At 39.3% G+C, this 12,929-nt stretch overlaps 2 protein-coding genes across 2 annotated transcripts in view; one reads left to right on the top strand and one right to left on the bottom strand.

Annotated features, from left to right (window-relative positions):
* LOC107585514 (protein SLX4IP-like) overlaps positions 1-3,275 on the top strand; it is a 50,330-nt gene extending 47,055 nt beyond the window's left edge. The window contains exons 7-8 of the mRNA XM_016272559.1: positions 1,558-1,655; positions 1,727-3,275. Of these exons, the coding sequence (XP_016128045.1) occupies positions 1,558-1,655; positions 1,727-2,279 (651 nt within the window). The 3' untranslated portion in view covers positions 2,280-3,275. The remainder of the gene's footprint in view (positions 1-1,557; positions 1,656-1,726) is intronic.
* A 1,278-nt stretch (positions 3,276-4,553) lies between these two features.
* The window catches only part of LOC107585528 (protein jagged-1b-like), a 29,787-nt gene continuing 21,411 nt past the window's right edge, over positions 4,554-12,929 (bottom strand). The window contains exons 18-25 of the mRNA XM_016272574.1: positions 12,329-12,356; positions 11,239-11,324; positions 10,368-10,481; positions 9,897-10,006; positions 9,562-9,795; positions 8,702-8,833; positions 8,105-8,252; positions 4,554-6,453 (exon numbers count right to left, since the gene is read on the bottom strand). Coding sequence (XP_016128060.1) covers positions 5,999-6,453; positions 8,105-8,252; positions 8,702-8,833; positions 9,562-9,795; positions 9,897-10,006; positions 10,368-10,481; positions 11,239-11,324; positions 12,329-12,356 — 1,307 coding nt within the window. The 3' untranslated portion in view covers positions 4,554-5,998. The remainder of the gene's footprint in view (positions 6,454-8,104; positions 8,253-8,701; positions 8,834-9,561; positions 9,796-9,896; positions 10,007-10,367; positions 10,482-11,238; positions 11,325-12,328; positions 12,357-12,929) is intronic.

Here is a 12,929-nt window from a genome sequence, read left to right as displayed (position 1 = left end):
GCAGTTTCCTCATTTTGCTCTGATGACTTGACAGACCTTGTGCTTATCTGGCTGTTTGCTCCTAAAATAGAACTAATAGCCTATATATCTTGAACCTGTTCAGATGCCTTTCGGTAACCCTACACTTTTATGAAATCCAATCAGTTTGGACTGAAATTATTGTTTTGTGTCGGGTAATCGCAGTTCAATGATCATGTGCCCCTAAAGCCGGCGACCACAAGCACCTGCTCTGTTCTTGCTCGGTCAAGGATTGTTCTGTTGATAGAGCTTCATTAGGACTGTTGAAGGTGTATGTTGGTGGGGTTCAATAAGCTGCTTCTCTTTATTCTTCTCTGAGCTGCCCAGTTAAGCATGGCTAGTACTTAGACAAGGACTTCAAAGTGTTTGTCAAACTATTCAGGTGGTCAGGCCAGGTCCTGATAAACACACACGCATCTGCCACACATAAAAAATATGTTGTTTTATGATTCTCAGTATCAATTTTAATACCACAACAAATATGAATATTCTATTGAACACTTTATATATAGAAATATAAAGTTTAGATTAGAACCATTTAAAACTATATATGTGTTATATCTGTATACTGATTTAACCATAAGTGCTGGACCACAAAACCAGTCATAAGGGTCAATTTTTCTTATAAATTGAATGAATAAGCTGAATGAATAAGCTTTCCATTGATGTATGGTTTGTTAGGATAGGACAATATTTGGCCGAGATACAACTATTTTAACATCTGGAATCTGAGGGTGCAAAAAAATCAAAATATTGAGAAAATCGCCTTTAAAGTTGTCCAAATGAAGTTCTTAGCAATGCATATTACTAATCAAAAATTAAGTTTGAATATATTTACAGTAGTAAATTTACTAAATATCTTCATGGAACATGATCTATACTTAATATCCTAATGATTTTTGGCATAAAAGAAAAATCAATAATTTTGACCCAATACAATGTATTTTTGGCTGTTGCTACAAATATACCCCAGCGACTGGTTTTGTGGTCCAGGGTCACATATTGGTATTTTTGACATGATTCATATATATTAAAACAGAAACACAAAATATACAACATGCACAAGCAAAATATTTTTTTTAAAGCTGCACAAATATTTATATTGTGATGAACATGATTAGAAATTTGATGACCAAGCCAGAGAAAGGGAAAAAAGAGAGCTTCCTCTGAGTACTGGCAGTTCAACACAAGCTTTTTTGCTTGTGTTTTTCCTTGGTCTCTTGGGTATGGCCATCAAAACAAAACATCCCATGGATTTGTTCCCATGGCTACACCAAATATCTCCAAGTTAATTCATGTCAGTACAATGAACTTCTCTCAGAGTCCTTTAAAAAAAAAAAAAAATTATAATAATTTACTTCATAGTTTCTGTCAGGTGTTGAGAGAGTAGCTCTGTTCCAAAACCTAATGAGATGCCTACATAGATAGCATCCTAACTGAAACCGAACCTAATAAATGATATAGTAAATTGATTTATAAAGAACTTTTTGTTTCATCCACCATCTTGAGTTCAATGGATCTCTCTTTTTTTCTGAACAGAGTGAACCAAGCCATTCAAAGTATTTTTCTAGCTCTGTCAAGACAACAGACCCATTACCCAGCTCTACAGCTACAAAAAGAGCCATCCTTCAGAAGATGTAAGTACTATTCTGATATACCTCGCGGTGATCCATCTACATCTTCACGTAACCTTTCCTCATTCCTCCAGTGCCAGGCAGGCTAGCATCCAACCCCAACAGCGGCAAGATGATCAAGAGTCCAGATCAACCCAATTCCAAGCGGACAATGCTGAGAAGGGCTCTGCCGAAACATGTCGTCCTGTCACCATATCGTCTGGCAGCTTGCTCACGGGTGAGTCATTGGAGGAAGGGAAAGCTGTGTTGTCATCTAAATTAAGTAACAGTAAAGAGGTCACTGAACCACATCTTGACGCTACCGGTCCGAGGAGACGTCCACGGACCCCAAGTAGCTCAGGAGAACACGCTGACCGCCAAAAGACAAAAAGATTGCGTCTTGGAGAGCCTGCAGCATCAAGCGATTCCAACAATCCCTCTTCCGACATTGCAGCACCAAACTCTGTTTGCAATCCCCAGCCTGAGATTTCACAGACTAACCAAAGCGGGCTGGCCGCATGTCTGAAAGGCCTATCCGTCAAGCCCGTATCCTCTGGCTCCTCTAGTAGTTCCAGATCGGTCGCCAGAGAGGGAAAGAAGGGGGGTGAGTCCAGAACATCCCGATTACGCCGACTCAAGAAGCCCTGAGGGGCGCAGCGGCACAGAACCGGAGAGGATGTCTGACGCCACCATGATGGATGTTACAGTACACACTTCTACTGTAATACTGTCTGTCAGCGGCGGTTGCACAAGAGTTCACCACACACAGTCTCTGCACATACAGTACTTCCCTTCTCCCTTTAAACTGAAAAACACACAAAACTGCTTAAACGCTTGAATTAGATTACCAAGAAGCTCTCAAATATTTGAATGGACTCCACTAGCAACAGATTAAAAGGAACTCAAGCAAACAGTAACTTCACTCTAAACAAAAACACGAATGTAGTTCGCGTTTTCGGTGCAAGATTTGTATTTCAGACTAGCGGGAGCCATTGAACACACTGTGGCTTCAAGCCCAAATCTCTGGCTCCATCTGTCTGAAATGTCCACTCTTCCAGCTTCAGCTGAGCACATGATTGATTTCGCTGTGTTCTCACATACACCGCGTTTTTTAAGCGATCAGGGGTTTTCACCATTGGAGCCGACTGCCGTCTCCCTGCGGTTATTATTTGTAAATGTGTTATTGCTTTTCGTAACAGCTAAAAGTCTGCTGCAGGATGACTGACAACGTTATGGAACGCTGTAGTGATGCTCGCGTTCGATATTTGGCTAATCATGGTTGCAGTCGACATTGATGTAGTGTGTGATGGCAGGATGATTATATGTATGCGCATTAATTCGTTGAGTCACATGCTTTATTTTCCAGCCGTGCTTACAAATCACTTGATGTTTATGTATTTAGTATAATAGATATGTGTCATAAAAACGTTATCAGAATATACAAGCATTGTGCTGTAATAATCCCATAACGTTGCAGTCGGAATGCTTCTGGTTTAGAGTTAGAACACATTTTAAAGTAATTTCACTGTATGTTCTGATGTTATGTAATAAAATTTGAATCAATAAAATGTTTGTAGTGAGAACATTGTGAACTAAATAGCCACGGAATATATGAAATCATCACTTTGTTTATGCAATATACTGTACTGCCTTACAATATAACTCATGTTTTACTATTACTTAATTATTAATAATAAAGACATTCATTTTTTTTATTACTTTGAATTATCTAGTGTTCAGAATGACATCAACATTCAGCAAATTGAAGCTTACAGTTGTGATGTAAATTTAGTAGCAGATCCTTTCTTCCGCATTTTGACTTACATTCAAGTGAAACAGATTATTGAAAAAGAAAAAAAAAATGTAGATTGGGAACGTCTATTTATTGGTTGTTGGTTAAATTTTGAGATGTGTGAGGTTTAAGTGGACTAAATGATTGGAGAAATTCAGCATACATCTCCAAGGAGAAGTCTGTCGTTTTCGATTGAAGATTGAGTTATGACATTTTGATTAAGGTCAAGAAAATGTCATCAACCCAATCCAAACCCGTTCAACATCCTTTCTTCTGTGGAAGACCTAAAGGAAATTCTGGAGGCTGTGCTGAGCATTCATTTTGATGCAATTCCAATGAATGGAGACTGATGATTTCAAGCTTCAGAGCACAAAATAATAATCATACAAGTTACTTGTGCATTATATCCAAAGTGTTCAGAAGCTATAAAAAGCCAGACTGAAGTTTAAGTTGTTTTTCACTGATATTCCTCTGCTGCAAACAAATTGAGTCAGCAAGTTTATCGAGAGTCTGATTCATAAATCATTCAGACAGGTATTATGAACTGGATCAACTGAATGATTGAGAAGTTGTTACTCACAAGAATGATTGGTTCACAAATTGGATTTCACTCATTATAAGAAAAGCTAGAGTGAACATTCAATTATGCCTTTAAGAAGACTTTGAATATAGGGCATGAGTTGTATGAACCACTTTGATGATGTCTTTGTGTTCTTTTTGCACCTTGAAATCTCCAGTCCTCATTCATTGTGCATGGAAAACAGCAACCTTACTCTTCAAACTGTCTTTTTTTTTTGCATACCACAGAAGAAAGTCACTAATACATAAGTAAATGATGAATTTACATGATACATGACTGGAAAACATTGGGAAACCCCTTTCTTCTCATCACCATAAGCTTTGCCTTTTGCCCTGTAGTTATTTTACTGAATACCTCATTCATCATGTAGGAAGGGTAGTTTAGTCGCGGCATCAGTCTTCACATGGTACAGGGTACAATCAGACCTGCACGGTTGTACCACGTAAATACATTTAGACAGACCTTGTGCCTCACATAACATTACGTCAGCATATGAGAGGATTCAGCTCCACCTTAAGCAGCACATTGGAGCACAAATAAAAAACAAGCGTTTAATTTTCCTTTTATACAAAATGTTTAATAAATATAACATTCAAAAATATCGCCAGGAACAAACTAAAAAACTAATTTACAATAAGGTCAAATATGAACATTGAACATTGCCATGATCTCATAGAATTTACAAATGTGATAAGCATGTCGGTTTGGTGTTTTAGAGAGCCTCGATATAAAAGAGAAACTAAAAGAACACTACATGTGCACAGCAATAGAAATGGACTCCTGAAAGCAAGGCAGTCATCTACAGTGTTTCCGTTGGCCCCCTACTGTTCAAGTATTCACAGCCTAGCTTATGACATACTGCAAACCGAAGCTGAAGATAAATTATTTGTGTGAATCAGGTTTACCATCAATCAACTAAAAGACTCGTGTTCCCTTTTATTTGAGGTTTTTTAATGATTTATTTTTTTCTTTTTCATCTGTGGCAAGCAATGTGTCTGCCACCAGGTATCAAAACAAAAAGCAGCCATGATGTTGACATTACCTGCATTGAGCAGGTAAGAGTTGCCAAAATACATGCATTAGAAGTTTCAAATATTGAAATATCTGACAATGTATAAAAAGAAAGAAAGAAAAAAATCTTAGGCACACAAATGCCCATCTTGTTTTTTTTAAACATAGACTGCTTTTTCTCTTTGAAATTTTGGTATGTGAAACATGAAACAAATGTCGTCTGAACAAAGCTATCAAAACCTTCAAAACTAGACAGGACATATAAATAAAAATTAATGATATTTTAAGGCTCTTGATTATTAAGTTAATAAATCAAATATACACAGTGATTAATTAAAAAATATATACATATCTACACTAAATTGACACAATTCTTCATATTGGCAGCAGAAAGCTGATCGACCTATCCCACCCCAAGAAAAGAAAAATAATAAATATATATTTTTTCTTTTTTCATACTCATTTCTGACAATTGCTGTGGTGCGTAGCTGTGAAGGCAGTTTCAATTCAGAACTAGAAGTAAAACCAACAAGAGAGTTTCCACACAGCTGCTGGATAAGGAAGAAACAACTACTTTAGCTGTGAGAGCATTGTCATTATGAACGAAAATAACACTTAAAACTATTTGCAAACACTATGCAAAATTTTCAGAGATACTCAAACGTATCCACAAAAATAAAGACATTTGAAAGGTGTACTTTTTTTTTTTTTACTTTTTTTTTTTCTTTTTCGAAGGAAAACACTGGATGCGAAACGCAGCATTTTGGTTTTCCAGCCATCCACAGCAACTATTACAATTGCCAGTGTGAAGCCAGCGTGTCAAAACTTAAATTAACACAGGATTCTAGGCAAATAACAGCCTTGGAGTCCAGAACACGACGCAACAGTTTTAAGAAGCACAACCCCCCGAATGACCCCCCGAGACCCTGTCAAATGACCGGTAAGTGCAACAGGGGTTCGGTCGCACGGCAACACAGCTGCCTGCTATACGATATACTCCATCCTGTTTAAGCTCTGTGCCGTCTCCAAGTCTCTGTTGTCCTGTTTGTTAGTCCAGTTTGGGTTTTTGTTGGGCGCACGCTCCTCACACTCCACCAGCGTGTAGGCCGGCTGTTTGGTGAAGCGCGCTTTCTGCAGGTGTTTGTCCATCTCCTCTTCCTCCACCTCAGAGTTATGCGTCCTAATTTTGGCAATGATGGTGTTCTTCCCCTCATAGTCTTTTATGGCCACGCCGTGGGTCGCATGTTTCTCGATGGGGTTTTTGATTTGGTTGAGCTGCTCACGCACGTTATTGGTGGTATTGTCCTCTGTAGCTGAGGTAGTTGTGTTGCTGTGTGTGTTCTGTTTCCGCCGGCGGTGAATACACCACAGGAAGGCCGAGGCCAGGGCAAGGATCCAGAGCACGATGAAGATGGAGCTGAGCAGAGGAACCAAGTAGTCTGGGGACAGAAGAACCAGTGAGACAGTTAGGCCCAATCCTAATTCTACCCCTTAGCCCTTCCCCTTTCCCCTACCCCAACCGTTTCGCGCGTTCACGTGAATGGGTTGGGGTGTCTCGATTCTCTTTTGGTTGGAGGGGTAGGGGTAAGGGGAAGGGCTAGATAGCCCTTCAAACAAAGATTTTTCGGGACCACACTTCAAACGAAGGGGTATGAATTATCTCAGCGTAAACCGGCTTCAGCGGCAACATGGCTGCCCGAGCAAACAAAAAGACACATAAATGTAAGCATTTTTGGCATTAATAAAGATTTTAACGAAAAGTAATCATTTGTTTTATATTACATTCAATCGTGAGTCCATATTTACGGTCATGTTACTCAATGAAATGTTTGCAAAAAAATCGCTAAAGTTTGCTAACGTCATATCATTACAAACTGCACGATAGTGCCACAACATATTTTCATGTCTGATGAGGGCGATAACCACCATAGACATTGAGCAGGGCTAGTACCCCCAATAATTATAAATCGCTAAACCCTTTTCTCAAATATTGCCAATTCGAGAGAGAGAGATGAAAGTTGCGTGTATGCGCGTCTGTGCGTTTCTCTTTTTAGAGTGAGTTTACTTCAAAAACAGTGATTTTTTCCTCTCGTTGCTGGAAAATATAATGCAGCGATTCAGTATTTAAACTGTTATTAATAAAAGTCGTGGGGCAGCGTTGACAAGTTTCTTTGCTCCTGGATGTGTGAGCTGCACGATATCTGATATGTGTGTGTGTGTGTCAGGAAACAGCGCATTAATATAGAACGGTAATTAAAGGCTCTAATGCACACACCAGTATAGGTGTGCGTATTGTAGTTGCTAGACGACGTATGATGACGTGTGGCAGTATAGTAGTGGTGTCCCAATTCTTAGGGGAATATTTTTACCCCTACCCCTTGACACTCTGTTTCAAGGAACAAGGAGAAGGGGTAGGCGGAGGGCTAGGGGAAGGGGTATAAAATAGAATTGGGATTGGGCCTAAGTCAGTATTCAGGACAATGAGAAATCTTTTAAAAATAGTTTGAAACATGCTCTTATTAGAAATGTGCTCTTGGTATTCATGTTTGTTTCATATTTGTAACATTTTCAAGAAAAGTTTTGATTTTATTGACCAATCTAATGGCAAAAAAAGAAATCAACATTTGGATATGGGAAAACCTTGGAGTTTGAAAACAGAAGTGGTGTAGGAAAAAATAATCCACACATGAGTTTAACAGCAACATTTTCCTATTTTGAAAATGACATACACTGTTTGACCCCTGGCCCAATCTACAGAGGCTGGCGCACACGGTTTAAAGGTTTCTTAAGTTAAGAAGAGACTAAGCAGCTTGGCAGAAACAAAGGATGCCATTTTTGATGAACAGCATGCATAAAGAGGGCCCTGATGTCTAATTGAAGTTCCATCCAACTGGCAGAGTTGATGTAACATTCCATGGCTTCAATGACTTAAAAGCTTCTTTTGACAGTAAAACATTGCTCAGGCAAGACAGACCAAGGACATACATTATAATACGACTGCCCCTGACTGTGGAAACCTTAATACTTTGATTTTCGACTACTTTTTAGCAAAGATGGACCCAATGTCCAGTGTGATGGAGAGCTGCTTACCAATTTTGGGGCTTGGTGTCTGGTGAACTCGTACGCCGGTGATGGCTTTGATGATGGTGCTGTTACCATTGTGCTTGCTCACCAAGTCAAATATTTGAACCGTAATGTCTTTAATGGGACTCCTCTCCGACCTGGGCTCTTCTGTGGACTGCACAGGAAACGTAGACTCATAAATATCACAAAAGATGTACTTTTATTTCTTGAGATATTTTGAAGAATGTTTCAACTGTATTTGTCCATAAAATGGAAGTCATTTTGGTACAAAAAAAACCTCTGGACTCCATTTACTTTGTATATGAAGAAAACAATTAACTTAAAAAAAAACTCATTATCTTATCTTTTGTGTTCCATAGAAGGAAGTCATACAGGTTTGGAACGACACAAACGTGAGTAAATGACATTAATCTTTGAGTAAACTATTGCTTTAAATAAGTGGTGTCCACTTAATTAGAAATACCTGAACCAGCTGATCAAGGTCTTTTAGAGTGCTAGAAACTTCCTGTCAGGTGTGTTGTAACAGGTTGGAGCTAAAGGTGGTCCTCCAGAAACATCTTTAAATGTTAGACCCATTTAAACTGGTTGAAAAGCTGTACTTACAATGCTGACGTGAATCTCGTTGCTGGCTGATGAAGATAGCTCACAGGTGATGGACACAGCATACTCTGCTGTGAGGTTCTTAAGCAGGTACCAGTGCCTCAGCTCATTACAAACATGTTCCACACTCAAGCCCTGTCACAACAGAAAGACTTCTTATGAGATTGTTCATATTTAAGCACTTTCCAACAAAATAATTAGCACAATATGCATTTAAATCCCCAAAACTCGGTTTTTAGGTTTGCCTCCAATAGCAGTGCGGGTAGGGTGAAAAGACCAAAATGAAAGATTTAGTCAGTTGGGAGAGAGTTGAGACAAATGAGACAAAGATGGCAAGGTCCCTCCCCCCTGTAAAATATTAATCCTATACACTCCTCCCTAGTTTCTGTAGCCCTTTAGTAGAAGACCCACATGTTTTTTATGCTTGTCACTGTCCTTTGTTGCACTCGCTTGTCTCTCATTCAGCAATTCGGGCTGGCTGGTGGGTAGCCGCCAGTGGTGTTTCTCAAACTCTGCTCTCATTCAATAACTGCCTAAGTATTAAACCGTTACGGGATATTAGCTCAGGAATGTATTGGTTCGGAAAGGGATTCTGAGCCAGAGCTTATTGTACAAGATGTATTTCTTGCGCTTTTATTCATCTGAAGAAAAAGCGTTTGGATATGACAACAAAGCTTGCGAGAATCCAACCAGCATGGAAAACTTCACCTATGAGGAACGTTGTCTCCTAGACGAAGAAAACCTGATCTTTCACACCCCACTGCACTCACTGAATTAGAAAAGGGTGGAGGAGACGTTTGGAGAAGGGGAAAACAGCTCAAAAGCTCATAATTCAATCGTTCTCTTCTGAAAGGATGACTCACTTGAGGCATGTTCTCCTTGTTAAAGGTGAACGTGATGTTGGCACAGCTGTCGTCCTGGTAAGAGAAGCTGGCGTGGCATTTGGAGGGTGAAGGGGGCGCAGGGGGCCAACATTCTCCGAGACTAGGACAGGGTTTGACAAAGCAGTGCTCTTCCTTGATGGGAACACAGGATTGGCCAGCAGGACACCCACTTCTGGCCTTTCCTGCCCGACATGATTTTGGTCCACACCACATCTAAACAAAAAAGGGACACAAAAATAAGCATTTTTGATCGCATAATTAAGAGAAGTATTACTAAATGCCTCAAGAATACGATGCAGCAGCAGCTAAGTTACCATGGTGCAATGAATCTTTCCATTTTGACACTGGCAAGCGTTGCAGTCTTCCTCCCATTTAGCACCATCAGCAGCTACTTGTCCATTAGCAATACAGGGTCTCCCAATGACTGTGAACGACATCAACAGAAGAACATGACATGGCAAGAAAGGGGTTGGTACGGTTTGATCTTCTTGAGTGAAAACTGAAGCATTACATTTCCATTTCCATTTTAAGATTGCCATATTCATTGCAGCCCACGTACATCAAATTGATGTGAACTGTCAAACTGATGAGACTTTTTTTTTTACAACTTTGGCACTGTTGGCAAGGTTAAGTCATTACTATGTAGGAAAGAAAAGATTTTGGAGGTGTTAATGCAGGTCGTGATGTTCTTTTCAACAAGAAATGATGGTCTCCCGAGGGGACAGGTGAGGTCGGTATGGTTATTTGGTGTGTAGCCTTTTTGCACAAGCTTATATGACTCTCACCTTCTTGACACTCTAGTCCTGTTCTTCCAGGTGGACATTGGCAGCGATAACCATTGATTTCATCTACGCAGGTAGAGCCAATTGCACATGGAGAAGACTGACACTCATTTATATCTGAAGGAATGAAGAGAATCTTTTAGGAATGCTCTGAACTTTTAAAGTCCTAAAATATTCCAATCGCATGAAGAGCAACAGGTACGGTCTTGTTTCTCACTAAAAACATTGAAATATTGTAAAAGAAAAAAGGATTTACCTAAAAAGCAAGACTGCTTAAGATATTAAAGGCTTGTTTTCTAAGAATATCTTCGAGTTAAGGTTTGTTTTTGCTTAAAACAAGACAAAATTGCCATGTGGTCTTTCTCATTGAGTTAAATATTCATAGTTGTAAGGATTTTAAGCAATCATGTCTTTATTCTGTGTCATGCAAAACTCCCAAAGAGATCACTTTGATTGAGACGAGTTCATAAAGTATGAGCGAACACCCTATCCTGATGGACTATATCATCTTGGGCTCAGCTGACATTAACGTCACAAGCTTATTTGCAGGTTTGGATGCAGTAAAGCCTGAGGCATGTCTCGTGCAGCCAGATGAAAGCTTTTAAAAGAGCAAACCGAGCTCTGTAATCAGTGCTGGATAACTAGGCTGATTGGCTTTCGGTCACTGCGAGTCAGTTTCTCTCGAGGGGCCGTGAACATCAGTGCTGCAGAATGCGAGGACGCTGCTTGCTTTGCTGTTGGCACTCTGCCCAGAGGGCTGGCTAATTGGGTGGCTAGACTGTGCATTTTGCTCCAGCTCTGTTTGTTTTTGTTTGTTTGTTTTGCACATTAACAGGGCTGACAGCCAAGAGTATCGGCGTCATCTAACACTCACTTATGCGGCAGTCTGGCCCTGCAAACCCCAGAGCGCACTCACAACGGTACCAGTTTTCACCATCCACACACGTCCCGCTGTTGTAGCTGTGGAGAGAGAAAGACAGAAGCTCAGACACAGTTCGGTTCAGACATCTTTGCAGCATTACAAACCGGGTTCAGAAATGGCATTAGTCAAGCACCAAAGGAGACTCAAAACGTTCATATTGACATACTGTATGAGAGCTGTTGGCTAAGTTTGACTTGGTCAACTAAAATGGAAAGAGTAATAAAAAAACAAAAACTATATATATATATATATATACACACAAAAAAATCTTATAAAATAAAATTAATAAAGTAAAATAAAAAAATAAGCATAAAACCAAAAAATATATAAAAAATAAATGAATACAATAACAAAGTAAAATAAAAAAATGAATACAAATATATTTAAAATAAAATATAATGAATAAAATTAAATAAAAAAAACTTAAAAAAAATAATAATATAAAGTGACAAATGAATAAAGTAACATGAATAAACAATATTACATAAAATGAATAAACATTACATAAAATAAAATAAAATTAATAAAAAGCAATCTAAATTAAAATTAAAAATATTATTGTATATCAAAATATCTCCAACTGTAATGTCAAGCCCTCACTGATAAAAGTGACAAAAGGATTCAAATCAAAGACATACCAAACTGTGTACTAATAAAAAACATCTGTCACTGCTTGCATGTCACAACAACTTTTACAACTATGTAAAAATAGGTCCAATTATTATAAGTACATTTTATCAGTTCACTGTTATCAGCGGACCTTAATTCCTAATGACAAAATCCTTATCAAATGAACTCATACTAATCTCTTTTGCTGGGATGTTATTGTGAACTCAAAAATCTTGCTTAGACAACTTCTCGAGCAGATGAACCCGATTTCAAAAGCACAATAGGCAGCGAGCTTAACGCACCCTTGGAATGACAGAAGCTATGGGAGTGCCTGTTTCCCAGCACTGTGAGAGAGTGTGAGAAAGTGCAGCACAGCTGTACGGGCCTGTTTAGAGCGGCAGGCTGTGTGTGTAAATGTTTTGCCAGGACTTACCATGGGTGTGGGTTGCAGTCGTTGGTATCTAAAAGAGAGAGAGAAGAAGGTTTGTTTCACTTCACACCCATGTGAGCACATAAGAATGAACGCAACAATCAACATGTCAGAGCTTGTGTCGGTGTGCATCTGTGTGCTCGCGTGGGCGTCCAGTTTGGCAGAGTCGCTGATTGCTCAGTAACTAACTGACATGCTGTCTCCAACTTTTCTTCTCTTTTAATTTTTAGGACTCCAGGTTTCTCCGTTCTCACAGAGCGAGAGGTGCACAACAATACATGAGAAAGGCACATTGAGGGGGAAAAAAAAAAAAAGAGCAGAGGAGAAGCGGTGGGCTTGAGGAGGGGGGACATCTGTCTCCACTTTCCCTCATTTACATTTTTTCCTTCATAGCTGGCAGCAGCCGACAATGTCCAGCCAGGGTGAGGTGGGTTTAGAGAAAGAATGGAAAAGAACGAGCAAGACAAAGCCAGGAAAATTGATCCCTGCTTTATTCTCAGACTAAATAAGGTTTGAAAAAATTTAATTTTATGAGTAAAAATATTCCCTCTTCCGCTTTAAATCTACCTAGGAGTTTGGACTGCAGTTATCTACCGCAGGAAGC

The sequence above is a fragment of the Sinocyclocheilus grahami genome, unplaced genomic scaffold (genome assembly GCF_001515645.1).
Source record: "Sinocyclocheilus grahami isolate Dianchi unplaced genomic scaffold, SAMN03320097.WGS_v1.1 scaffold71.1, whole genome shotgun sequence".
NCBI lineage: Eukaryota > Metazoa > Chordata > Actinopteri > Cypriniformes > Cyprinidae > Sinocyclocheilus > Sinocyclocheilus grahami.
This window is presented reverse-complemented; position numbering and strand designations above follow the sequence as displayed.